Here is a 27,849-nt window from a genome sequence, read left to right as displayed (position 1 = left end):
ATTAATTGGACTTTGAAACCTCTGCTAGCTCTGTTGTCAACACGAATAATCAGGTTTTAGTGTGTTTAGCTCAGGATATTCACAGAGAGCATGATCTGTTTTCCATGGATGCTTTTTTTTTTTTTAATTTTTATATATATATATGTATGTATGTATGGACAGAGTGGTAAAATGCAAATCTAGAAGCCTAGTATGAAGGCCATTCATCCTTTTTAATAATTGTATTTTCTACATGAGAAGTGCCAGTACATGTATTTAAATGACACCATTCTGAGGGCTGTTTGTGTGCMTACATATACCATCCAAACACATTAAATATACATATATGCATCCCCCCACATATATATATTTGCTTAATACATTCAGAAGGGGAAAATATTTATCATCTTTCTGTGAAAAGTAATACACAGAGTCAATAAACTGTGATTAKTGTTGTTCCCATTTTGCAAACAAGAAGATGCACCAGATGATAAACTATTCCCTGGAAAGGAACCAGCCAGTTCTCGTAAAGACGTGATTTATACTGGCAAAACACTTTTGCTCTGGATTATCTGAAATACATAGTATAAAAGATGGCTGCATCACATTGGCTTTAAGAGCGTTATTTCGGGATGAAGGAAGGCCACAAAAATAGACTTGACACACAAGTATTGCAGAAAGTTTCTAAAGTGGGAATTTGAATTCTTGCGCTGTGTGCGCACGCACGCAGAGCTCGCCCAGCTCCCCGGCTCCGGCTTCTTGGCTGGATTTGTTATCTGATCCCTCCGTTCTCCCAACAGGCAGGGGGATACTGTGCTCAGGGCTCCTCCCCTAGCCTCTCTGTCGCCACTATGAGAGAAAAAGAGAGAGAAATAGAAATCACTTGGAAGGGAACTAGAGAAAAAATAAAGGGTCCGAAAATGGAGCTGCAGTAAAGTTCTGGAAGGTAAAGCCACGATCATTTGTTGTTATTTTTCCGTGACTGCTTGCCCGCCACTTAATTTGCTAAGTTTTAACGTACGTTTGGGAGCAGAGGGGAAGGGATTTGCTGAAATGGCGTCACTTTGCAGAAAGTTTGTGGATTTTACGGAGCTTTTTGTTTGTTTTCTTTGGTTTATGGCGGGGGGAGGCTGTGCTATTCTTGATGGAACTGGAAAATCTGGCTGAGATCTCTATATATATGCCTGTGAAAACAGAATCTCTGGGATAGGCTTTGATAGCAGACACTATTGTTAACTTTTGTGATTCCATTCAAGTTCTGAAATGTTAGTTTGTTYTAATAGCTGTTCAGAAACCAGGAATTTCATACAACTTCTCTAACAGGGTTGCAATAACGCAGGTAAAGAGGAGTTTTTCACTCATCCCCCTCCACAACTAAACAGCTAAAGACAAACAAGGAACTTGTGCAGAAGATCAGACTAGAATATGAAAGTTAAAGAACAAAACACTTTAGCTTTRCGAGTGATATTTCAGTTGGGAAAGCAAACCACAGAGCACTTTTTATTCCACGTGTTTAGCCCAATCCAAGCATAACATTCCAAAGTATAAAATGTGTTGCAAACTAATACCCACTTAATGACAGATGAAGGAATATGCACATTCTAAAAAGTATCCAAAATTGCCTTGAGACTCCCGAATTCCTAAGATGTGGTGCATTGCAGTTAGGGTTGTGAGCTATTTTAGTGACAGTGCCTGACAGGGGGGCCCATCTGAACAATCAGAGCAAAAGGTCTGTGAATTTTTTATTTTCCTTTACTGTGTCAAGTAAGAAAGTGTTTAGACGATTACAGCAATCTCAATTCAGGTTAGATTTGCAAAAATGTAACCAAAATGGAAAATGTTTTGTCTCGCTTTTCAGTTCCACACTGGTTATGTCTTTTCGGACGYCATATAATGGAGCTGTGCTTAAAAAGTGGAACAAATCCTATCACCAATATCATAGTGAATGAAAAGGCATAACGTTTCTGACTATTTTTATATAGCTCAAAAAATATGTAATGATTTATTTTCATCACTCTTTTGCCTTCTCCCTGCTTTAAATCCTGTTTTAGCAGATGATTCATTTTCATAGTGGTATAACATTAAAAAAAAGAAAAAAGGACTTCTGTGAAAAATACCTTTAGTGTTAATAGAAGCAATTACCTTGTAACATGCTGTCCAAAATCTACACGTGCAAAAACTGTGCCCAAAAGCACTTTTCTTTTTATCATAGACCTTGTTATGCTTGTATACRCAGATCTTGATACTGTAAAGGAAATTATTTAACTCAATTATTTTGTCATTAGGGTGGGAAAAAAAAAGAAGTTGGGGCCTTTAGAGTGACATGGAGTTTATGCACAAGCTGTGAAGGCCTTAGTGTCATGTAGCTTGGGGACTTTGCCAGAAACACACTCGGGAGAAAATCAGGTCCTGTTGGCTCTTGTACAAGAAAGTTTTACTGCTTCGTGTATTGTCATCACTAACAGTTTTATTTGTCTAGTCCTAAGGAGCTAAAAGGCTACCAGACTGTTGTCGGGTGAAAAATCGGGAATATAAGGCTATCTATCTAAACTTGATTTGATCCTCACGTAGATTATATTCGTCTGCTGTGTCTTCACTTGGGAAACACATAAATTCAGTGTCGTTTTCCTTGGTCTAGGTCAAAAGTATCTCAGTAATCAGAGGAGAGAGATTTTGGCTATAAGTATTGTTCTGAGATATCTAATGGAATGAATTATCTTTAGTGTTAAGAATTATTGCAACAAATCATTAGTATTTCATATTGCTCTTGTTGTCTTTCCTTTCATTTCTTTCCAAAGGAAATGCTGTAGGATGTGTGTATTTCATTTAAAGATTAAAATCCTGATTTCCCCCCTTCTTTATCTCTGCTTCAGAGTACTTGTGTTTATCATTCTCTGGCTTCTCCGTAGAGTGGGTGTAACTAGGAGAAGAATTTGGCCCATTATGTGAGCTAAATTTTCAGCGCTTCCACTATTTAGGGCTGCACTGTGATAAAAATAGTTCTCCTGCGGTTTTGGCCACAGAGCCACAAATACAAGTTTTCCAGGGCACAGTTATTGTGGATGTTAARTCCTAAGTCTACGGCTAAAAGAAATGGAATTCCAACCCATGGCCGTGTCAGCAGATGAGTATGTTCCATGTGGGGCTGCACGTTAGACCTTCCTGCTGGCCCGTATGGAGAACGTGTCCCACCCAGATGCCAACCCGCTCCAAACTGAGCATTGCTCACAAGGAAACGCTGGGGCTGGGGCAATGCAGAGCCTTTAAGAGCATTTTGCAGGCAGCAGCTTTGAAGGCTGGGGCCGGGAGGGTCCTGGTCTGCCAAAGCGGCGTTAAACAAGTGGTGGGGAAATGAGTAAATCCTAAGCGAGAGAATTAAACGGTTTGGTTCAAGGCTAATGTTGAGCAGGCTTTACATAAAGGAAAAAATGCTTCACGACCACGTGGTGATGATAAGTGGAAGGGAGTTAACTGTGATGATAGACTTACTCAGTGTCTGTATTTCCTCTTCTATCTCCTCTCTTTTATGATGCATCTGGCCTGCTGTCTACACGTTTTTGATCTGCCTGTTAGCACGAGCTCAGGGGAGGCAGGGCCTGCTTCCCCCTGGCCTTAGCATTTGGTGGCACCCTTCACAAAGTGCTCGCAGATACGAGCTTCATGCTGTGGAAACAGCTGAAAATCACAGAATGAAAGGGAGAGTAGTCCATGATTAGGTAGAACTGAGGCCAAGGTGAGTACAAACTGGGAGATGTTCTGGAAAAAATAGCAGAAAAAGAGCAGAATATGGCAGAATATTCAAAGCAATCCTTTTTTTTTTTTTTTTTTTTTTGAATACTTCCTCTGTGTATTATTTTGTAATAATCCACTGGGACAATCTTTCCATTTCTGCAGGAAGGTTTCCATCCCTGCTATACCTCCTCTGCTATTGCTCTGAACAGAATCTTCCTACCAGTTATAATGGAAGAGCATTTACACTCTGATATGGATTTTGTAACCATTTTGAGGGTTCTCAGGCAAAGAATTCCCTTATTTATCACTTYCTATGTATCTTAGTTTTTCCACAGCATCTCTTTCCTTTCCTACAATTTTAACTTTTTGTCTGTGCATTAGACGTTTGCTTCCTTTAGGTTCAGTTTTGCACTTCTGGTTGGCTTTCAGGTCAGGACATACCATTCCCTCTCTTTATATTTTTCTTTAAATAAGCAAAACACATTTAGAGTGTGAAAAGATAGGGTTGAGCTGAACTGGCAAACTCTTTACATAATGTCTTTATTTACAAGGTCTTCGTAGATGTATCAGTATTCTTTGATCTCACTTATTCCTCCAGACTATTACGAGAAGTGTGCAGCTTTAAGCGTATTTGGAGGTATTGCTTTGGCTTGCCTTTCCCTCCTCTCATCTGCAATCTCATTTTAATGTCTTCGATGTGCAGCTTCAGGACATGACTATTCATTCCTCTCCCCTTTCCTATACTGCTGTGTGAGCTGCCAGCAATGTGAGATATCCCAAAGAGTGGCTACCGAAATAACAGGGCGCATTATTTACTCTCCTAGAATCCACAAGCTGCGAGCCAGCGCGTTTATCATCACAGCAGCCTTGTAGATAAACACTTGAATATATTTCCTCCAGACACTAAACAATTATTTTTCTTTTCATTTGGATTTCACTTCCTTGCACGTGCGATGTGATGTACGTAACACTCGTATTGCCTTGTTGCGAGGCGGCCACTTGCCATCTATTGTGCTCGTTCTCATCGTGCTGTAAATTGCTGGGTTATTTAAGCGACCAAATGGCCTGAATTAATGCAGCCTCCCTTTCCACTTGCTGAACTCCACTCTAAAGTAAGTGTTTTTCTGCCTCAAAAATACATATAAAGGTATGTATAGTATGTTAGCCCCTCCTTAGCCTTTCCCACCCTGAGACTTTTCGAATAGGGATGGCATGTTCCTCTTCTCATGGCCAAAAAACCAGGGAAAATTCCTTTCTCAGCATTTCCCCCTTCCCCCATTTCTTCTCAGCTGACAGCTGTGCGAGTGCAGCTTTCATGAGCTCTCCTATCCATTTCCCCCGATTCTGTTTTTAAGCTGGATTTGGTTTAAATGTGTAAGCCATCTTTCACACTATAGTTTTCCTAACATAGTTGCAGAGTGGCTTCACAAATGTTTGACATGGGTGCAAACATGGTAATTTTTTTTTAATTTGCCCTACCAGCAATTTAGAAAGTTGGTAGGAAATTCAGTTGAACAATGCCATTACAGGAAGCCCATAAGTTTCATAATAAAGCAATTTTTTTTCAAGCCTATTTCCTTATAATTCAAACAATCTAGTTAATTTTCATTAAGAAATGCAAAGATCACATTCAAAATCTGGGTCGAAAATCAAAATAGTGTAAGTTGAGACACACACATACAAGTCCCGATTGAAAACAGTGGTAATTTTTCTGATCTTTGCTCTGTACTTTGAGCAGTTTGTAATGTTCTAGCTACCTCCAACATAAACTTCAGCCATAGGTTTAGGAGATTTTCTTTCTTGACTGCCCTACCACTATGGACAGAGGAATCCAAGCTATATAGTTGTATTCTAGGTGATCAAGACAGGACAAAATATTTCTGCATTTGTCCCTCCAAAACCTGAACATTTGATGCTTAAAACATTGAAATAACTTCAAGATTATCTATTTATTTTTCTTTAGATCACCATAGTTGCATGCCTACACTTTGAAAAATCTAGGCCTGCTGTAAACGAGTGGTAAATGAGGATTGTTTTCTGTTAAGTGGGTTCAGGATGACGTGAGCCTGCTGGTTGCAAACTCRTTATTGAACTTGTTATTACAGTGCACGTACTGAGGCAAGGCACTAGAGAGCAGCTCTGGTTTACGGGATGGAAGCCATGAACTAGACAGTTGTGTAAGTGGTGTCAATTTGACTGTGACCTCAGGGATGCACAGACCTGAATCATTAGGTATCACATGTCATCTGCTCTGTCCTTTAATCCCACTGACTAGAAGGAGATGACTTGGTTTGTGTATTTGGTCTTTGCATGCTCAACATAAGACAAAGAATTAGTATGCAGAATGGCCAAAATGAGGAAAGCTATTTTTAATTGGGTGGATAATAATTCATTATTTCCCTGCAACAAAACGGTCTGTATAGTGTGGTTAAGGATTGCTGCTTTTTGAGGATTGCTGTGTTACAAACAGACGTAACTACCCTGTCTGTAGTTCTAACTTGAGAACTTGATACCGCTTACACTTYTGCTATGTTACTTGCATGGAGACCTTCAGCTTTCTTCACTAGACCTCCACCACCTCTGTAGGAAGAAGCACATAGTAGCCCCCTGCTACCACAATSCCTTTTGACCACACGCAACTGTTTTGTAACTCCTCCATAAGAGAACATTTTGTTTCGTAAGAGACATGACGGCTGGCACATGAACAACACCTAAAATGCCTGCTGCCAATTTGTTGTTTGTCACTTGGTTTATTAATTAAGCAACACAAAAGATTTGGAAAAGGACCAACAGGTCTTTTTTTTTTTTTTTGGTCCCATTATTTCAGTCTCCCTGGCCAAAATAAAACAATTGCTGGTGCAGAGACACACAGGAATCCCCAAAGGGTGTTAGCTCCATTCTTTGACTAAACAACACTGAAGTCTTGCTCCTCCAGAACTGTCATAAGCGGTAGCAGAGATTCATTGCTGGGCTATTAGTTGACCTCTGCACAGATATGATCACACTATACTGGTGTTGAAAACTTCCGTTTACAATAAAAATAATCAAGGACACAGAGATATGAGCCAGGAGCAAATTTCTCCAAAGTTCAAACCCATCTGAAATTGAAACTTCAATTTGGCATGATGGGTATTTTGCAAGTTTCTGCAAGTTTTACGTTGCTTTTTGGTGCTTTCCTTTTCCTAGTTGTTTCAATCTTAATTTACACAAATAAAAAATGCATGTCATTTTGTTTGGCTTCTTTTTGGCTTAATTTTATGTATTTGCGTACATACAAATTATATATATTCGCTTTCCGTTAGATTTGTTACTAATATATTTTTTTCAAAAATAAGATTTAATTCAATTTTTCACAGGAATTCACAGGAACTTTCAAACGGTGTGCCAGGTGCAACTGCTATGCCAGATTTGTAACTGCTGCAAACTKGCATAGACAATAGAGATATATTCTTATATATAATGATGATTCAGCCCAGTCTATCTGTTCCTACATGATAACTTTGCCAGAGGAAGAAACTCTTCTGTAAATATTTCCATAGTGCATCAGACCAGGGTTCAGTTTAGTTCAGTGGCATGTCTGAAAAGGCTACTGCCAGCCTCTTTGGAGGAAGACACCCATCGGATTATGAAATGATCTGTCTGTACAGAAACTTTTTTATCTTTTTTTGTGGGCTGAGGTGTGAAATACTTTCTTCTTCCTGTGGATATTCTTGTCTCTGATGTAAAAATTACTTTTTTCAGCACTTTTGTGGTGAGGAATTCCACCTGCTTTCAAACCGAGGGGCACTCAGTTCTAGTTTTGTCACCATCCAGTTTGATTGCAGGCTCACCACTTTCATGGATAACAAAGCAACCCAGTTAGACGTAGCATTCATTGTTCTAAATTATGTTTTTCTTTTGTAAGGGAAACAGACTTTTTTTTTTCCAGTTTTTCATTATTATGGGAAGTTTTTGCATGGTCATGTTACTCTTGGTTTCAGTGAATGTACACACAGCCTTCAAGTTTAGCTGAAATTTATTTTAACTGGGGGTTCTCAACAGCAGCTACTTAGACCATCTAATAATATGAGACCGTTCTTACGCCAAATYATGGGACAGTATTCAAGGCCTCAAACCCAATTCTTCTTTAGTTTACCTTTGCATCAGTTGATTTACATAGTTCAAAAASAAAAAAAAGTGAAATGAGCAATTCTCAGTACTGTAATCATGACTGATCAAGTTTGGACAATGTTGTGACACAAAGGTGGTGGTTTTGGCCCTGTACTTTCATCCCTGTGCATTGAGTGTCCACTCAGCAGCACCTCAGTGCAAGTTTGCCTCACATTAGCATGAAAATCCTAACACTTTTTTTTTTTTTTTTTGGTAAAGGAACCAAACCCCACACTCTTTCACTGYTATTAGCTGTCCCTGGGCCCTGCACATCCAAGCCAGCGGCCGCAGCCACGGTGCCAGCACCGCGCAAAGCCCCTCCTGGCCGCGGAGCGCAATGGGCGCGCTGCCAGCGAGGCGCCATTACAGCACGGGCGCCCACGAGCAGCGCTCCCTCAAGGCAGGGGCGGCTCTTTTCAACTCCTCCATCTTCAGACGGGTACATTTTCCCTCATAAAAGCCGCCCTGGAGCCGCCCTCGCCATCGCGAGGCGCACACGGGCGCTCTGTGGCGGGCGGGAGGGGAACGGCGCGGCCGCCCCCTCCTCTCCCCTCCCCCGCTCCCCTCAGCGCGCCGCTTCCCGCCCCGTCCGCTTCCTCCCCGCGCGCAGAGCGCATGCGCGCTCCCTCCCCCGCCCCCCGCCGCGCACATCCGGGTCCCGGCGCGCTGGCCCCCGCCGGCGCCGCCGCCGTTGTCGCCGTGCGCGGGCTGCGAATAAAGTTTTGTTGAGCGCGGGCGGCTGCGGCCTGGCCGGCGCCTCGAGCCCCGCGCACGGTGCTCGGCGGCCGCCGCCGCCACGGGTGGGTCGGCGAGACGGGGAAGCGGGGCCGCGAGGCCGGGGCCGCCGTTGGGGTTTCCCCCCTCGGGGGAAAGTCCCGCGCGCTTCTCGAAAACTTTCGTATTTTTATTTTTTTTTCACCTTTTTGCATTATTTTTTTTTTCTCCTTCCGAGGGGGCTGGCACGGGCCGCGTGAGGTGAGTCACGGCCCGGCGGTGACAGCGCGGCCGGGCCGCGGGGCCTCGGCGGGCAGCGGGGCCCGCCTGGCGGCGCGGGCGGGCCGGGGGGGGGCGGGAGACGGGCCGGGACGTTCATATTAAAATTGGCCTAATGTTAAAACACGCAGCGTCCCGGTGAAAAATAAGCCCGTGCACGTAACTGCACGGGAGCCGCCAGAATGCTAATGAGAGTTCCCTTGTTGATTTTCTTTTTTCCCCTTCTTAATTTCCATTTATTTATTTATTTACGGCGAGGAGGGACTCTGCTCGCCGTGGCCTAGCGCCAGGGGAGCGGGGAAGAGCCGGGATAAATAAATCCGCGTGTTCCGAGGCCCTCGTCGCTGGGAAAGAGGCAGTTTTGGGGGGATGTGGTGTCGGGACACCCACTTATCCGTCTGTCCGGGCCTCCCCGGCCTCCTCCGGCCTTGACAGCACCTTGGGAGCAGATGGGGCGCGAGGCCGGCTCAGAATGGCAGGTTTTAGGTTTGCTCTGGGTTGTCGGCTTAAGGGAGGAAATGTGGTCTTGCGGTTAAAGCACAAGACTGGGAATCAAGTGATCCATGTGCTCCTCCAGCTGGGGAGCAGTTCCTGGTGGGATTGCTAAGTTCATCCACTGAATGTGTTTCTGTGTAAGATGAGGTGGGGAAGGACTGGTTTCCCAAGGCTTATTAGTTGTTGGATCTTTAGGTGGAATCTGTACAAACATGGAGATCTTATTTAGCAAGTAACCTGGGCTGTCTACCTCAACAAAAAAAGGCTGTGAGGAATAACTGTCAAGTTTTGCATTAGACTAAAAGTTGTGTTTTCCTCTGGGGAAATTACCTTTGTAATGTGTGCTGCTTAGAGGTGAAGGCTCTTCCTGGTTTTCATTCCTTTATGGACTTCAGATAACTTATCTTCAAAGCGTGGCTTTGAAATACTGAAGTGAGTATTGTTCTGCACAAAACTTACGCAGTTTACGTTTAGTGAAGATTCCTCTGACTTTCTGAAGGATTCTGTGATTTGATTGAAGAGATGGGGCAGGGAAACGGTGCAAACACTTCCCAGTTACGTGCACATGCTTTTCAAAAGCTTCACAAAGTTGGCATCTGCTGGCAGTGAAAGTTAGTGGAAGCAGCAAATAACTTAATTGAAGATGTTTCATAATTGGCATGTTGTAATTTCTGAGAGCGTGTCTGCGTAGGGTGCTGCTGGATTGAMTGTCTTAATCCTTCCCGTTTGATAGTGGCTTACTCTTACTTCTGATGGTAGGATTGCGTTCACCTGGCCTGGAAATTGCTGCAAAGTGTTCCAAGCCAGTTACTTTAGGAAAAACAAAACCACATTTGGTTATTGAGATACCTGTCTTTGTCAAACAGACATTTCTCCTTGAAATAAGGGCACTCTGGTAAGGGAGGAATTGTCCTTTTTCTTTCTTGGTGAAAGCCCCTGAGATAAACTATGATGGAAGGGAGAGATGGGAAAGCAGAGAGAAACTCCCCCTGTGCTTTTCTTCTCCTGATGGCAAAATCCCAACAAAGAGGTATGATGCTCCATGCAGCTATGCAGATTTTTAGTTTGTTTAGGATTTTAATATGTAATCAAACCTGAAGGAGTCACTGCTGTGAATCCCATACTTCTGTCAGTCAGATTCTTAATCTTACAACTTGAGTAGATGTCCTTTTTAAATTTTCATATAATAATAATAGAGTATAATCAGRGTTGAATGGAATTCCCTCTCATGTGAAAGAGTGCAAACACTTTATTAAATGTAGTGTGCATTACCACTTACTTGAGTTGTGTTTGCAAGTTATGTTGGTATCTTAAATATTCCAGAGAACTCTTTTTAATTGCAAGGGGATGTTCTSCATATTTTCTTCACAGTTGTCCGAAGGAAAATCCGAGAAGTCTTTTGTTTTGTTTCCTTTGGCTGAATTACAGCAGAAGGGCTGCTTCTGTGGCAGTTTTATGCAAGTCCCCGTTTTTTTCCTTGCCCACCAGCTTGATGTTTCATGTTGATGGAAATGCAGGTTTTTCTTCATGTTTGTGATAGCTTCMTCAAAATAATTCTTCATGTGCTGATGTTTCATTTCAAAATACTTTTATATAACTCTAATGGCATCAAGTTCAGTTTATTGAAAGGAGGAGAGCAGCTTGTTTTCCGAATTCAAAGTTTTCTTGGGCAAACCGAGACCACTTGAGGCATTTCATGGTTAGCGTTGAAGAACTCRTTAAAAGCCAGTTGAACAGTAATTTACGACTTTTGCTGTTATCATTAGTTGCGATGTAAGTTGCTCTCTGGAAACCTTCTCAGCAGCTTTCCTGTGACCACGTAGAAAAGTTTGGCTGGCACCTCGGAGCGCTTGACCAGGGTGGCTTGGCAAGGTGCAGGACGTCGCCTGCCAAGTCTGCATCCCCACTGACCTACCACCAAGGTTGAGCCTGCCAGGACTGTCATCCTTGACAGAGGAGCTTTGTCAGAGTAGCTGCTACTGATCCTCCAACTATGAGGTAGTGTCTCTGAATTCTGGGTCAGCGCATGTCACAAACTGACAAATTTAGAATACTTTGCCTTTCATTCATTCTGTGCAAGGGGTGGAGGGAGGGGGAAAGCTTAGTGAATTACTATTGTCAGTGTTCCCTCCAAACCCTGTAGTTTTTATAGACTTGTCACAGTTTTAATGCAGTTCACTTTCTTTTACTTTCTTTTTATTCTTCTTTAAAGCTTTATGAAAGTCTGTACAGTTTCTGTTTTCAGGTTATGCTTACCAGTTTGGTTTCAAGAGAGAGTTAGAAAGTGTGAGGAAAACACACGGTTCTAACTGAACATTTATAGGAGACATTTTAGTGTTTGGATGGAATTTGTAGGGTTTGAGAGCTTCTTAAAAAGCTGATTACTCAGTAATGAAGGCCTGAAGAGACCAGGGGCTTATGAACATGGGATTTCTGTGTTTTAAGTGGAAGAAATAGATGGGAGCTTTTTTTTTAGGGTTTGGGAGGGTTGTTTTTTGTTTTGTTTTCTTCCCTCTCTTTCCGTGTCCCATCTCAGAGAAAATGAGTTTTGTCGTGATGCAGAACAAATTCAAAACTATTTGTTCTTTGGTTGCATTTTTTGCTCAGCTTCTCTTGGCAGAAGTTGGAGGTGAGGATGCCCTTGAAATGAAATGCGCTGGAGCACTATCAGTGAACTTCTGTCTGGGACTTCTTTCATGACAGAAATAATTACTACTTGTGGGTGTTTTGTTTTTCCTTGACTGATGCAAAGACTCTTTAAGAAAAAACAGCAGCATTGCTTTTGCATCATTAAACTTCTGTGGCCAACTGAGTTGGAGCTTTTGTGATAACAATTCTTCCATGCCTTACTTGCTTGTTATGTGTGGACTCAGAGTTATTGTCATATTTCTTTCAAGAGAGTGCTGGTTAAATACTTCTCAGATAAGAGTTATGTATTTAATTTTCTTTAACTGTTTTAGATGATGTACAGATATGGAAGTAAAAAGAACAAGCATTTTGAAGGAAAACAGGGTATGAAGTTTTTCATACTTTTTGTTGTTTGAACAGCAGTCATGGTAAAATTTTTGAAGATGTTGTACTATCTTTTCAGTTATCCTTTGCATGTATAGACTCACAGTGACAAAATACTTTGCTTCAAGCATGTTTCTAAGACAATATAAAGAAATTCAGTGCTAATATAAAAGCAGTTACTACAGGTTTCCATCAACTGGATGTACAGTTACATATCCAAGTCCTGTTTTGATGAAACTGCCCGTAATTCCTAGTTAGTGTCCAGCAGCAGATCTGTTTTCATACCACTGTAAGGGGAAGTGGGAAGCAAATAATTGTTCCTTCATGAGTAGGATGTCCCTCAAGGCTGTCAATGCTGGTGTGAGAAGGATGGTATTTTTATTTATTTGTGCGTGGAAAAGCTGTGCTGCTAGTGCATCTCCTACTTTTGTCTTGAAGAAAAGACTAATAAATGCCATTGGATGGGTACAGGTGCTAGACTACAGCATAACATGGAAAAGAGTGTGTATGTAGGTAGTGTTCAGTGAATATATATATATTTTAATGGAATTGAGGCAATGATTAGGAAAAAACCTACTGTGCACAGTTTCTATCAAGAGATTTATAAAGAAAAGGTTTCATAAAACCAGGTAAAGTGAAGTTGTAGTAAAAAAAAAAAAACCTTTTGATAATCAAATATTGTAAAATATACTATAGTACACTCTAACTGCATTTCTAAGCTTTCTGTGTTCAGTCTATAACCTGTTAATGTACGTATAGAGCATACTTCAGCATTTCTACTTTTTAAAGGGCAATAAAGCTAGGCACAAGTGCTGACAGCAACACACAGTTCTCAACTGGCAAGTCTGAAGCAATTCTAATGAACTCCCAATTGTGTAGATAGTTATAAGGGTGGTTTGTTTATGTTATGAAACTGAGTCTCGAAGCAGCTTCTAATCACGAGCAGTGCTGTTCCTTGCTTCAGACTGGGTACGATGCTACCGGAAGCTCTCTTCGTTTGCAAGCCAGTGAATTAAGCAGGAAAAGGGTAGTGCATGTTCATTTGAAATACAAGCTTAGTGTTGACAGTGGGAAAGGGGGAGGATCAGGTAGTTGTTACCACTTTTGTTCTTATGCTTCTGAAAAATGTTCATTATCATGCTGCATGAGGTAACTGCACTTTAGGTTTGGAGTTTTGCTGATAGGAAACTCAGAGCTTCAGTGGTAGAACATGTTGTATAAAAAGGATATCTTATCAAAATAAATCCACCTTATGTAATCTCATATTGATTTGTTCTGGCCAGAGTTCCTCCGGGCCCTTTTAGATATGGAACCAAGTTAAATCTGCTGGATTTGCCAATTGCATACAGTAGGTTAATATACCCCAAGAATCAAAAATGAATTGAAATGTTTAATGTTTACAGTGRTGGATGAAAAACATCTATTTCTATCCCCCTACCCACTCTCCCAGTAAATGAATTTTAATTTATGAGTTTTGCTGTTAAACAAGGCTGGTTATGTGTAGCTGGGTTGAAGAGGTATTRAGAAAGGGTTCAAAATGGGCTTGTTCACACAACTTGCTTTCTTCCACATGCTGTAATCGTTAGCAAGAACTTCAAGTTATGTCAACCCCAAAGTCTAGTTTAGATGCAGAGATTACTTCCTCTTATGGTCATCCTCCAAAATACTGTTAACCAGTGTAATTCAATGAATTACACTCATTTTATAAAGAACATTTGTAACTAATCTCTTTTAAAAGTGTAATATGTTTTTCAGCTTATGTTTTCTTGTAGCTCTGATGAGAAGTCATTGAAATAAAGAGCATGATGACTATCAGACCATCTGTCTCTTAAGAAAATTCAGGCGAGCTTTTTGCCCCGTGAAAGTTCTTACCTTCTGCTTCCAGAGAGGTGCAATGATCTGAATGAAAAGCAGCTCTTAAACATTTATTTCTACTCTTGTACATTATTGTGACATATTCTTATGCTTCAGTCTCAACTCATCAGGTGTGCACTTAAAGCCTCAGAAGATGTCTCTAAATTTAGAAGGGCTGTTGAAGCTATTCAGAATGTTTCATGATACATACAAATCTTTCAATATTTAGATGCTGAAATTATGTAAAACATACATATGGCATATTTTTATATTATTTTTATAGTATTATTTATATTTATATAAATATACAAGATGGTCAATGCATTTCATTCAAAAATTTTAAAACTGTGGAAGATGTTTAATTTCTGTAAATGCCTAAACGTAGTGCTTGAGGACCATTTGCAGCTGCAAAAGAAAGCTGCAAATAGTCGGTCTGCAAATAGTACACGAACCTTTTAAATTATACCTTTTTTTTTTCTTAAGAGAAACAGTAAACTGTCACTACWTTGCCTTGTCAAAGGCCTGTAATGAAAAGTTCAGTGTCATTTGTGCTGCTAAAAGCTTATTGGTAGTTTGTAGTAGATTTGCTTTCCCTTGCTCTCTATAACCATGAAAAATACACCGCCCTGGAAAAGTCATGGAAGCCTCATGAGGGTCTATTTTCATCTCTCTTGAGCTTTACATAACTATGGGAATTTCTAGTGTATGTATGTGCTATCATTATCCATTGTAAATATTTCTTGTGCGTTTCTCCTCTTTTTGTTCTAGTTTAAAAAAGACACACTCTCTCTTGAAAATTATTTAGCAGAATGTTTTTGCCCTTACTTAAGATTTTGTGAMAGCAAATGTGAGAAGTGGAAAATTTAATTGTCTTCTCCCTGTTCTGAGATTCTAGGTGGGTTCATTTCCTTTTTTAGGAGTGTGAGCAACCACTGAAATCCTGTAGCTATTGAGTGTCCCAAGGCCTGAAAGTAGGTTAATTGTGACTATAAACAGCTTTTACTTTTCAGAAGACTAAACTTTTATCCTCAATAAAAGAAAATTAGCCTGTATTCTTAGCCAGCYCTTTATGTATTTCCTGTTACTTTGAAGGATGCAAAGGATTTCATATGTATAATTGTTTTAGGAAACTATTTACACGTAAGGTGCAGGCATGTTCTACTTAAGAAAGCTGGTGATGGTTTTTTTTTTTTTTTATTGTTATATCCCTCAAATGTTTTATTTTTTATCTCCAATAGTCTTATAAGTGCTTACTAAGAGATCTCTGTCCATGTCTTCTTTGTATTTTTTTTATGACAATTTAGAAGATGTTTAACCAGTATTTCTGTTCATTTTTCTTTTCATGAAAGAAAAGAGTCCTGAAATCRTTTTGCACCCTGAAAGCTATTTTGGGGATATTAAATTGATTATGAAAAAAATTGGTTAGGAAATATTAAATTGGTTAGGAAAGCACTCAGCCATGGATCTAAATGTGTTTTTCTAAACATGTCTAAAGATTTAAAAATGCTTTATTGGGTGATATCTTTTAGTTAATCAGAGATAAGAGGGGGGAAAAAAGATCCCCTTGATGAAAAGTGATGCAGGAGAACCAGGGGGACTGAAATCTTCAATTCTTTCTTTTTCCCTTGTGCAGAGTTAACGTCCTAAGGTATGTTAGGTGTGCTGATTCACCACCGTTTATCAAAAGCTGAGAGACAATGTTATTTGGCAGTCTCTGTAGCAAGAAAGGAAGCATCTTTTGTTGTTGACATCCTTTCTCCTAGCTCTGCTCTTGCATTTTGCCAGCTGCTCATTGTCTATACTTGCTTATTTAGTATTCACAAGGGATTTTATAAGTTCTTATCAGTTCGTTGCCACAGCACATCATTTCCTCTTGTCATCGTTACTTTTAATTTGAGGGGGAAAAAAAACAACAGGTTTGCACTAGGATTTGTAAGTAGTTAAAAAAAAATCACCATTCATGAGCAGGGTATGAGTTGCACAGGATTGTTTTGTTCAGGCTGTCATTTCTAATGCAGTTTGTAATAGAGGTCTCACTTCTAGTACTTACTCTGCCATGCCTCCCCCCACCCCCTTCTTTTCTGAGGAGAGGAAAACAATTTTTTTTTTTTTTGCCAAAGGCTAAAAATATCCAGTGCTTCAGATAGTCCTCTTAGAAGACACAAGGAAGTTCAACATAAAAATAGTGGTGACTGAAAAGATTGACCCCCTTTCTGAATGGCTGGAGGGAGGTTGCTCTGGGGAGGTTGGTGTGTTTTGGACTTTCTTTTTAGCCATCTACAGTTTCTTCCTATTTTTGTATACTCTTTAAAAATAATAGGGTACTTGATTAGACCTCAAACATGTAGATGCTTTTTGATGTTGAATGTTTCTGTAGGCTGCTTCCTGTGAAAGTCCTGATTCCACCTTGTATTCTCTGTAGTTCTTGATGGCCAGTTTAAATCTTCAGTGAACAATAGTTTACCTGTTGGAAACATACTTGTATTTCATTTATCTAAAACCTGGCTTCATTCTCCGTCAATTATATTATGATGCATGTGATTTTATGATTTTTTTTTGATAACTCTTAACAGAACAATGCTGTTGCTTTGGTCCTTCACTCTCTTTTTCCTGCTAATCGATAATAGAACAACTGGGAGCTCTGTGTTATCTCCATTTCTCCTGGGAGGAAGAATTTAGTATTTTTTTCTTTGTTTTTATTGTTCTTATTTGCTAATCACATGCTAACTCTTTTTTTAATAGAACTAAATTGGAAGAATCATCTCTTTCGATGTGAAGACTTCATCGCGACCCTTAGCCTCTAAGGAATAATACGATTGCAATAACTGCTTTTGTATACACTGACATTTATTTGCAAAAAAAGGAAAAAGAAAAAGAAAAAAGCCCAACAAACCTTTAGAAGACTTGTGTCAAATGACGTCAATGGCCAGTTTGTTCTCCTTTACTAGCCCAGCTGTAAAGCGCCTGTTGGGCTGGAAGCAGGGAGATGAAGAGGAAAAATGGGCAGAAAAAGCTGTTGACGCTTTGGTAAAAAAACTGAAAAAGAAAAAAGGTGCTATGGAAGAATTGGAGAAAGCCTTGAGCAGCCCCGGACAGCCCAGCAAGTGTGTTACTATCCCCCGTTCTTTAGATGGGCGACTTCAGGTTTCTCACCGAAAAGGCCTTCCCCATGTAATTTACTGTCGTGTTTGGCGTTGGCCTGATCTACAAAGCCATCATGAGCTGAAGCCATTGGATATTTGTGAATTTCCTTTTGGATCTAAGCAGAAGGAAGTCTGCATCAATCCGTACCACTATAAGAGGGTGGAAAGCCCAGGTATGTTTGCATACGACTGTCTAAAAGCTCAACAGATTCTCCAGGAGCCACGTCTTCTTCACTTCCTCCTCCCCCGGTACCACGTAGTGAATTAAATTCAGTGTATGACTCTGTTTGGAGGAATAATGTCAAAGTGTGGTTTTCTTGTGGGTTTAGGGAGGAGGTCATACATTCTGTATACAGCTATTTTTCTGATAAATCGTATTTTTCCACCGGTTCATTTAGGCCTACTTCCCACTTAAGTTAGAGGCAAAATTCTCATTTAGCATAAAATAGGAAAGCAGTAGTCGGAAGACTTCAGTTTCTTTGAGAAACTTGTTCATCAACCTCAGGCCTTCCGAGAAGGTTGCTAGCGTTCATCAAGGATTTGCTATTTAATTTGTTAGTGACATGAATCAAGGAAGAAAGCTCCTTGCCTGACTTCTCGTAATGAGGCCAGCAGAGTTGGGCAGAACTAGGAGTGCTCAGCAAATCACGTACCAAAATGCCAGGGAGCGACTCTGCTGCTCAGGCGGCCTTGCCACGGGGGGCCAGGAGGATCGTGGTTATGGGTGGGAGAGAACTTTATTGCTTGGCAAGTGTAGYGAAAAGCTGTTGCTGTGGTTCCCCAAAATGGCTATAGGATGTGCTCGACTTGAATTTTGTATTTCACATTATTTGAATTTAAAAATAAAAACTTCAGCTTGGCAATAGCTGTATATTTGCAGTGTAAATCTCATATAGCAGCACAGTGAAGTACTATATAAAGATCTAGTTTGACTGTTATGTTTAGCAATATTGACTCTGGCTTTCCTTTGCATTGATTTGATAATTTACACCAGGTTTTATGCTTCTGAATCAGTACTTGTGTGCACTCTACATGTGCACTGTGTTTGAAAACAAACAAAAAAAAAGGCTAAACACTGGATTGCTTCCAGTTGTGTTAAATGTGGGTTTATTTCTGCTCTTGCAAGAGTTCAGKTTTAGTTTTCTATGAAGTATAATTTAAAAGAATAAAGGAGAAATAAAACAGGAGAGAGGGAAGACAGTCGGATCCCCTACTCTCTTCCCTCCTATTCCAATTCCTATTAATATTGAAATTGTTATGGTGAGCGGAAGTAACACATTTGTATCCTGTTTCTGCTATCTCTATATTTAATCTAAATTTCCTTTTTTTTTTTTTTTTCCTATTTTAGTTCTACCTCCAGTGTTAGTGCCTAGACATAGTGAATTCAATCCACAGCACAGCCTACTTGTTCAGTTCAGGAACCTAAGCCACAACGAACCACATATGCCACATAATGCGACATTTCCAGATTCCTTCCAGCAACCCAACAACACTCCATTTTCCATTTCGCCAAACAGTCCCTATCCACCTTCTCCAGCCAGCAGCACTTATCCAAGTTCCCCAGCTAGTTCTGGACCATCTAGTCCATTTCAGCTACCAGGTAAGTACGGCCTAAGCATGGAGTTGTTTTAAAAAAAAAAAAAACAAAACAAAACAAAAAAAAAACCAACAAAAAAAAGGATTTTACTGTAATACTAAAATTTATTGTGACTTCATGAATTTGTGACAATTTTTTCTTCTCATTTGTAGCTGATACTCCACCTCCTGCGTATATGCCCCCTGATGATCAGATGGGGCAGGATAATTCTCAGTCCATGGATACAAGCAATAGCATGATCCCTCAAATCATGCCGAATATATCTACCAGAGGTAGGTTGGAGAGAACTGTGTAAAATTAGTTTTGAGTTATTAATGCTCATGGCAACATCAATTGAATGGTGTATCAATTGAACTTCAAATGGTGCAAAATGTGCTGAACTGTGGAAGCAAACCAAAGAAACTGAAAAACCGAACTTGCTTTGCTTATTTATTTGGCTTTTGGTTATTTCAGCTTTGAAAGTATTGCGTAGTACTGCTTGTGACAAATTGACTTTTTTTTTCATTTCTCAGAATTATTGAGTCTTTTACTGCTACATTTTCATATTCTTGAAATTGTTTTATATATTGGAATTGAAATCAGAAAAAAAGGATTAACCTATAGTCATCMTTTTTCATCTATTTTTGTTTATATAACTTTTTAATTTAACATCAGGTTTAAAATAGGAAAATGGCTATAAAAAGGTAACAGCTAAAATGCGTGAAAGTTAAAATTGTCAAGATTTTAATCAGTACTGATTGTTCTTGCCCATCAAATAACATGTTGACTAAGCTACTAATTATTCATTGATATTTTGTAGGGCTTGCTTTACAATTCTAGATTGATTTTTTTTAACATTTATATAAACTGAAATTTCCATTTTGCTTATTTTCAGATGTCCAGCCTGTTGCCTATGAAGAACCCAAACACTGGTGTTCAATTGTGTACTACGAATTAAATAACCGTGTTGGGGAGGCTTTTCATGCATCTTCTACAAGTGTCTTAGTAGATGGGTTTACAGATCCCTCTAATAATAAAAACAGGTTCTGCCTAGGTTTGCTCTCAAACGTTAATCGCAACTCRACAATTGAAAACACTAGACGACATATTGGAAAAGGTAAAACTTAATTGTTTTATGTGTAATTACAAAGCTAAGTGTAGTAGATGCAAAAACAAGGATTTTTTTTCTGAGAATGGTTATTGTTGCAACAAGCAAGTTGAAGTAATCTGCATTAAATTGCCCGCCTATCCACTATCTGAAGACGACTTACGTGAGCATGGTTTGACTCTCAAATTAGTTTAAGAATTGCATATGTTTTTGTTTGGCACTAATTTAAAAGATTAAATATTGCCTTTTCCTTACTGAGTTATCCCATYATATGAACTTGTTTGTTATGGGTAATGATACTCTGTGTATGGAACACTCTGCTTCAGCACCAAGAAAGTTATCACAGGACTTCTGAAGTTTCGTGTTAGATCTACTTCTTAAAGAAAATTCCTCATAACCACTTTTTTTTTTTTGATTCATGCAGGATATTACACTGCTGTTCTCTAGCATGTTCAAAAGTCTTGCATGTATTGGGAGCAGGACTTTGAAGTGCTAATGCAAAACTGTGAGGGCTCATTTGTCTGGATGAATCCTTGGGGTGTGTATGTGTGTGGGAGGGATTCCTGAGGACAGCAGGTTTTGCAAGATCTACAAGTTTTCCCGTRCTGCTTGGCTGATAGCACGTACAGATGCACAGTTTTCAGTTTTGCTCCCGGAATGGGCTTGGATTATCTTGAAATGTACTATTCTTTTTATGATTTTATCCTTTCTTATGTGCTTATCCAGTCAAGTCTTGAGAAGAGAATCCCTTTTCTGTTATATATGTTGTCCAGAGGCCTTTTTAGCATGTGAAATAGTTAAGTTCAATTGGTCTTGATTTTTTTTCTGCAAGCCACTGTCAGCTTTTAGTACATCTCGGGATCCTTCCTGTCCCTTATCCATCTTCTAATTACTAACTAGAAGCCACTATAAACATAGGAATTTTGCAGAGAATTTGAAAATGACTGATTTRTTACTATCTGTTAGAAGCCTGGCCCTCCATTTCTATTATCAGAGAAAAGTTAATTTAAGAAAAAAAATGATTTTGAGGGGTGAGAGGAAAAGAGGGATCACAAGGGTCTTGTGTTTTGGTGCCACTTGCAGTGGCATGAGCAGAGGCATCTTAGTTGTCCAAGGTCAGAAATATGACAAAGATCTAAGATCATGGAGTAGGTGGTAACRATTGCAACTAAATCTTCAGCTTGACAATGTCTGCACCGCTAATACTTGACATTATAATTAAAATCTGCTTTATGGCCACAGATCAGAGAACATACAAGGCAGGATATTAACCAAGGATAAAATACTATTAATTTATGGCTTTTTTACCTGTTCCTGTTTTTTTTTTTTTTTTTTTTTTCTCCTTTAAAATGACCTGGTTGTATTTGCTAAACTTTTTGTGTAGAAGCACTAAGCCGCAAGTGATTTCTGGTGGATGTATTTGCATTATTTTTTTAAGTATCCTGTTCTTTTCCTAGAACAGTACACTGTTCTGTTCATCATCTTCTTCAAAGATCTCACTTGGTCTTTATGCAAAGGAARTATTGGCCAGTAAGTGATGGTCTCAGGCCTTTTAAATAAGTAAGATTTTTGTGGTGGAAATATTCTTGCCCACMCAAGATCTCGAATTGTGTGTAGTTGACCAGGCAGTGATTCCTCTGAGTAAATCTCATCCTTCCATACTCCCACCTGGATCCAAGTCTCAGCGTTTTTGCTATCTGAAAGAGTAACTTTCATCTGTTGACTTGCTGCAGCCTCACCTGGCAAGGCACAGGATAGTGGATGCTGAGGCTATTCCAAGGAAGACTTTCCAAACATGCCAATGTGCCCATAACAGCCTGTTTAACTGTGGATGTTGGGAAAAAGGAAGACTGGGGAGAAGGAAGGCAGGAATCTCCAAGTGGCAGGGAAATCTGGCTTGGGGCACCAAAAATATCAGTGTCTCTTAGAATTTTTTTTTTTTCAGTTAGTTGTTCAGCTATTAGAGTGTGAAAGGCAGTGCTATAAATTTCAGATCATATATAGAGGAATTGTTTACTTTGTGGATCTGATGAATCTAAGGAATCTCTTGATTTTAAGATTTGTGAAGCCTGAGGGTGTTTAAATTCTACAGATAATTAGACTTTCCTCTTTTTTTTCTTTCCTCCCTTTTTTTGATAGGATATAATGAAAATCTAAGCGGACAGTAGATGTACTTTCTCATTTGTATCTATAGTTGTCTCTAGTCCAGATTTTCTTATTGTTAATCCAAATTTCTGTAAGCAGAAGCCCCTGGTTTTATAAAAGTGGAAGTTATAAAATGTCCAGAACTTATTTAGGAAAGTATCTTGAAATAGCTGTTGACACGGTGAAGAAGAAAAGCCTTTTTTTCTCCCCATTTTCTTCTGTAGTCAATGGGAGAAGGACATCTAGTGGCTGATTTGTAACGAAGCCTMCGAGCTTTTGAAATGAGGAAGTATTTCATGCTGTGGGCTTAGAGAGCCAAAAAAATCCTTTTCCTAAACAGTTTTTCAAATGGAAAATCTGCTTGCTTGTCCCTTGAGTTCAAAGGGGGTTGTATTAAGTGCTGTTTTTTTTCTCAAAAAGTAACTTGAAACCACGTTAACTTTGTTTTTAAGGGGTTCATCTCTACTACGTTGGTGGAGAAGTCTATGCTGAGTGTTTAAGCGACAGCAGCATATTTGTACAGAGCAGGAACTGCAACTACCACCATGGCTTTCATCCCACAACCGTGTGCAAGATTCCTAGTGGCTGCAGTCTAAAAATTTTTAACAATCAGGAGTTTGCTCAGCTGCTAGCTCAGTCTGTCAACCATGGGTTTGAAGCCGTGTATGAGCTCACCAAGATGTGCACCATTCGAATGAGTTTTGTAAAGGTAAACACATTATTTTGGGCTATTTAAATGTAGTGTGTGCTTTGAGCTGCTCAACAGGATTTACACTAGAACTGTGACTGTAGCAAAGCTATTTTGAGGTGGTACAATCAATTTTTAAATATGTTGGAAAATGGTTAATTTGGAGAGGGGAGAAATAAATTGACGGGARGGAGAAGCACAGGCTTGCTGTGTTGAAAGGTGGCTGCGTGTTTTATTGCTTCAATATTCAAGACCGAGACTTCATTATTGTAGCCACTTTAGTGTTTTTTATGTATTATGTATACTTAATTACTATGCTTTTTAGTGAAATCTGGATGATGATATATTCAAGGATAAAATAAAATGGGTTAGGAAAACTTTGTTCCACTGCAGTAATCTAATGGATATTTGTGCAGATCATTCTGTACTGAAAAAACTTCTGTAATTGTCATTTGCCCTGCGTTAAATAAGATGGTAGGGCTCCATGTTCCTCCTTCAAGTTGGCTGGATTATGTTATACACACATACATTGTTTGCTGTTCTCCTCACCCTGCCTTTTTTTGTATATGCTGTGGTGGTGCCTACACATTCAGCCAAGCCTCAACTAGTTAAATCCTGTCCAACCACAGGATAAGACGTTTATCAAGGAGCTTAAAATGGTTTATATTGGCACTTACGGTAAAAATACTGTGCAGTCTGTGAAGAGTGGGAAGCAAGGAGGAGGATGTGATGTAGCTGTAGCCAGGAGTCGCTCCAGAGACAGCAGCCCATTCCATAGGATCACGTGTAGTCCTTCCAAACCTGTAGCACAGGGATCTCGATCCAGACTTTGGAATGCAGCCTCAAACCCTGTATTTTTTTTACCCATGAGAACTGTTGGTTGATCATGAATTATCTTTGAACAAGGATCTTAGAATATAACTTCTGAATTGTACAGTTATTTTAGAAAGGCAGTATGTTCTGCACTTGATTGGTAATGTTTTATTCATTTTTTTTTTTTTCCTCTGTAGGGTTGGGGAGCTGAGTATCACCGACAAGATGTCACGAGCACCCCGTGCTGGATAGAAATTCATCTTCATGGGCCCCTGCAGTGGCTGGATAAAGTACTTACACAAATGGGTTCTCCTCTTAACCCCATCTCATCTGTTTCATAGTGCTGAGATACTATCTTCAACCTTATTTTTAGTGAACTTATTCTAATTCTAGAGAAACTTCCAGTGTGGATACTGTGAGCTATATGGAGAATGGATCTTACAGTTTAACTTTTTTTTAATCCCTTTGTGACCAATTCCATTGTGTATAGCTGATCGATTTTACATTTCAATTTGTTCTTGTGATGCTTAAGTGACAGTGGAGCCCTAAGGGAAAAAAAAACAGTCTATTGAAAAATTCAGAACACTTTTCCCCTTTATCAAGTAGAACTTAGAGGCATATGTCTTAACTGGAAATATTTTTTCTTTTTGAACTGTAGGGACAAGWATTATGAAGACTGATTTTGGAAAATAAATACATATCATAGTTTTGGGTTTTTTTAATGTTTATAAAACTGAACATGTGCAGCTGCAGCTAGCAAGCTGTATTTTAGGGTAGTTGCTAAACATCTTAAGATTGACATCTGTCATAAGCGAAAGTAGACTTTATCACAGCTAATTTGCCTCAGATTGAACAATRTGATTTTTTTTTTAAGTGTATACATGAAATATACTTTTTACAAATATTGGAGTGGTTGAAAAACACGTGTATTGTCTATTGGAAAATGCTGTCATAAACACACTGTGTATTAATGCAGAATAGCAAATCCTAGCCTTTTCCCACTTCAGTTTTGTAATACTGCTTTTAACCACCATTTTAAATAGCCATTGATACAAGGTAAACATGCACGTTTCTGGACTAGTAACTCTCTTGCTTTAATTTACACTCATGCCTTTTGGATCTGGTTGCCAAGGCCTATTTCTTTTTAGGTACCCATCTCTATTTTAACATAAACACTACTATTTGTAAATGACAATTCTTGCTACTTTTTGGAAGGATTTTTTTTTTCTTCCTTTTTGGTGTTTTGCCTGTTTATTCTACCTGTCTGGAATTAATCTGTTAGTCCTTTTGATCTCTCAGTAGACATTATGCAGTATTTGTGATTACACTGTATTTAATTCACTTTCAGTATGAGTTTGAGTCTCTTTGAAGACTGCGAGTGGCTTAACAGATTAGTAACTGAATGCAGAAGCTTTTACTTCTAGATTGTGCAATTTAATACAGAGGTGTTGGTAATGACCAAAAGTAATCACTTTTTTTGTAGTCTACATGAAACAGTGGTCTCGACCTGCCCTTAATGGCAAGGGTTCAATCAGAAGAGTCGTAACTGTAATTGGCAGCTTTAGGGAATTGGAAGGAGTGTGTTAATATGATGATGAAATTACTGTCTCACCTATAAGGAATCCTACTGCCTGTGTTGTTTTGCTACTTGGTAGAGGATTTCAACACTAAAATAAATCAGTTAATGCCCTTTAMATAATAATAAAAAAAAATAGGTTGAAAGAGATATTCTAAGAGCATTAAAAGTGAATTATGTACAAAACTTCTTTGCATGCAGAAAAAGGCCTGTTGTATTTTTTAACTCCTTATTGTCATACCTCTTTTCCAAACATCTTTTCAGAAAGGGTTCAGTGTTTGGGGGAAAGAGGCCAAAAACTCTAAAATGCAAACCCTCATTAAAAGGTGTGTTGCAGTTAACTACAGCAATCCTGAGACATCGTTTGCTTACACAAGTTCTTGTGTCTTCTTTGGAGTGACAGAGCTTCTGCTCAAACATGGGAATCGTGCATCATATGGTACCTAAATGCCACATCACCTTAAAGGAATAAAATTGTTTACGTGTCATGAAAATGTTTCTTATGGAATGCCTTAAAGGAATAAAGAAAACCTGTAATGCTTTATCAGAACCCTAATGCTCTCTTGTACAGGAATTACTATATCATGTTTTTAAAGCAGTTTTTTCAGTGTGTTTAAAAACAAAAGTGTATATTCAGGAAAAGGGAATAATATTGCCTGCTACTCACTCTTTGGATCTTTCATTCTTCAGAACCGCAATCCACAAATGGTTCTCTTGGTTGAAAAAGGTGCAAGCTCAGCTGGATCCAGCTTCTATTTCTTCTCTCCTGGCCCAACTTTTGTCAACTTAATGCATATGTATTTTTGACACTACAGGATTTTATTTTTTTCTTGTTTAGCTTTTATTATAAATATCATGGCACATTGCATCAAGGAGAGAGATTCCAGTTGTAGGTACAAGGTTTTACTTCAGCCAAAATATATTTCACCTGGCTTCATCTCTGCTCACTTGTGTGTTTAGATGTGGCCAACTGATTGGAAAATGGGTGCTGCGGTGGGATGGTCATGAGCCAGAGCTGGTGCTCTGCACTAGTTTTGTGGTTAGCTTGGCTGCCCATGCACTGAACCATACTTTCTGCAGTGCTATCCAGTTAACCTACTTTCTGTGCTGTCATTAAGTACTAAATTACACTGACTGGCATTTTTCTGCTCATGTACATATTTTGGAAGTGTGAYGTATGCAGTGCTGGGGATATCCTTGTGACTGCTATCCTTTTGTCAGGATAGATTTGCAGGGGCAGTCCCAGTAAGACTTGTCTACGTGCTGCTTTTCTTTTAAGTAGAACTCGAGAGCTTTCTAGTTAGCAGATTGTGTGCTGATGGTTTGTGGTGTTATTCATCATGCTTGGATTATCAGTGCTACTGATAAAAGAGAAATCCTGATATCGGAGCACAGCTGGGTTGGAGGAGAACTTTGACGCTAATTATGTGCTAAATATAGTGATAAGAGATTGCTGCTCCTGTTACACTGTTCTAGTGTTCAAGTTGCTTCTGGATCTAAGTGGAAGGATGGAGAAACTGGCTCAGCCAGGAGGATTTTAGTGGAAGATGGAGCCTTTCCAGTTCAACCCATCTCAGAGTGAGTCTCCTTCAGTGAAAATTGTTTGGCTTTTGTAGTGTAGGTGAATTTTTCCCATTGAGGCATTTCTCTATTTTGCACCAACCACAGCTCTTAAACTAACAGCTCTGACCGTATCAGCAAAATGCCTAGGACAGACATGGGCTGAGTRAACTTCTCTCTGGGCTTGCTTTATAAGTCACTAAAATAGTCACATAGTAGCTTGAATTTTCCTCTTTGGAGGACTTCAGTCTTCCTGGCAGCCAATCCAGCGCCTTGCATATTACATTCATTTAAGTGTATTAGGTGTGAAGCAGTTGTACGTAAAGGGATGACATTGGGTTATAGTATCTACAGGACCAAAAGAAAACTTTCTAGTATGACAGATGAGAGATGTCTAACAGAACATCCCACTAATCAAAATAACAATGAAACRGCCCACAGGTCATAATTCAGTATACATTATGGCTTTAATTATTGTAATTCTTTTGGATTTTTTTTGCCTGAAGTTCTCTTCTCCAGCACCCCCAAATATTACCATGTAAACGTTTTCTACTCTTGGGCGAGCTTAGGGAAACATTAAGATGTGTCAAGATTTTCTGTAGTTTGACTTTTTTGACTTCTTTTTTTTTTCTTCTTTTTCAAGATATTGTTTTAGCTGTCCAAAGTGTTGCTAGTAACAGGCTTTTAAAAGAAAAAAATGTTAATGTTTTGCTTCAAGAGACAGTTGTGACTAACACTTTCTTAGAGCGGTGAAGTTTCTTTAGGAGGGAAACCCATTCAGAATTCAAATCAATAGACCAAACCATCAGATTACAACATAATTTTGCTTTATTGTGCTGCTCCATAAACCTGCTTCTGTGTTTGTTGCAAGCATAACCTTTATGCTTTTGTTTACATTGTAGGAAACACAGCTCTAGCAATGAATTTTTTTCATTTAACTCTAAACATCTTTTTATTTTGTTAATTTTAAAATTACTAGGTTTTGCTATGTTATGTTTTTAAAGATATTTTTTGCATACTGCTGCT

The 27,849-nt window shown here is 39.3% G+C and overlaps 1 protein-coding gene across 5 annotated transcripts; it reads left to right on the top strand.

The window, feature by feature from the left end:
* The first annotated feature begins 728 nt into the window (after positions 1 to 728).
* On the top strand, positions 729 to 27,779 carry SMAD5 (SMAD family member 5). 5 transcript variants are annotated; one of them, XM_026047407.1, is made up of 8 exons: positions 8,736 to 8,835; positions 11,150 to 11,346; positions 16,957 to 17,530; positions 18,706 to 18,957; positions 19,107 to 19,226; positions 19,829 to 20,050; positions 22,639 to 22,895; positions 23,885 to 24,036. In XM_026047407.1, the coding sequence occupies exons 3-8, from the start codon at positions 17,128 to 17,130 to the stop codon at positions 24,026 to 24,028; spliced, it is 1,398 nt and encodes a 465-aa protein (XP_025903192.1). In that variant the 5' UTR covers positions 8,736 to 8,835; positions 11,150 to 11,346; positions 16,957 to 17,127; the 3' UTR covers positions 24,029 to 24,036. The 5 variants fall into 5 exon arrangements, with proteins under 5 accessions (XP_025903195.1, XP_025903192.1, XP_025903193.1 ...); XM_026047409.1 differs by having other exon boundaries at positions 8,737 to 8,835; positions 11,153 to 11,346; positions 23,885 to 27,779; XM_026047410.1 differs by lacking the exons at positions 8,736 to 8,835; positions 11,150 to 11,346 and adding an exon at positions 729 to 925.
* The last annotated feature ends 70 nt before the right edge of the window (positions 27,780 to 27,849 follow it).

This window comes from Nothoprocta perdicaria, unplaced genomic scaffold (genome assembly GCF_003342845.1).
Source record: "Nothoprocta perdicaria isolate Ctin4 unplaced genomic scaffold, notPer1 scaffold_5, whole genome shotgun sequence".
NCBI classification, from domain to species: Eukaryota; Metazoa; Chordata; class Aves; order Tinamiformes; family Tinamidae; genus Nothoprocta; species Nothoprocta perdicaria.
Note: the sequence above shows the minus strand (reverse complement) of the source record. Positions and strands in the feature narration are given on the sequence as shown.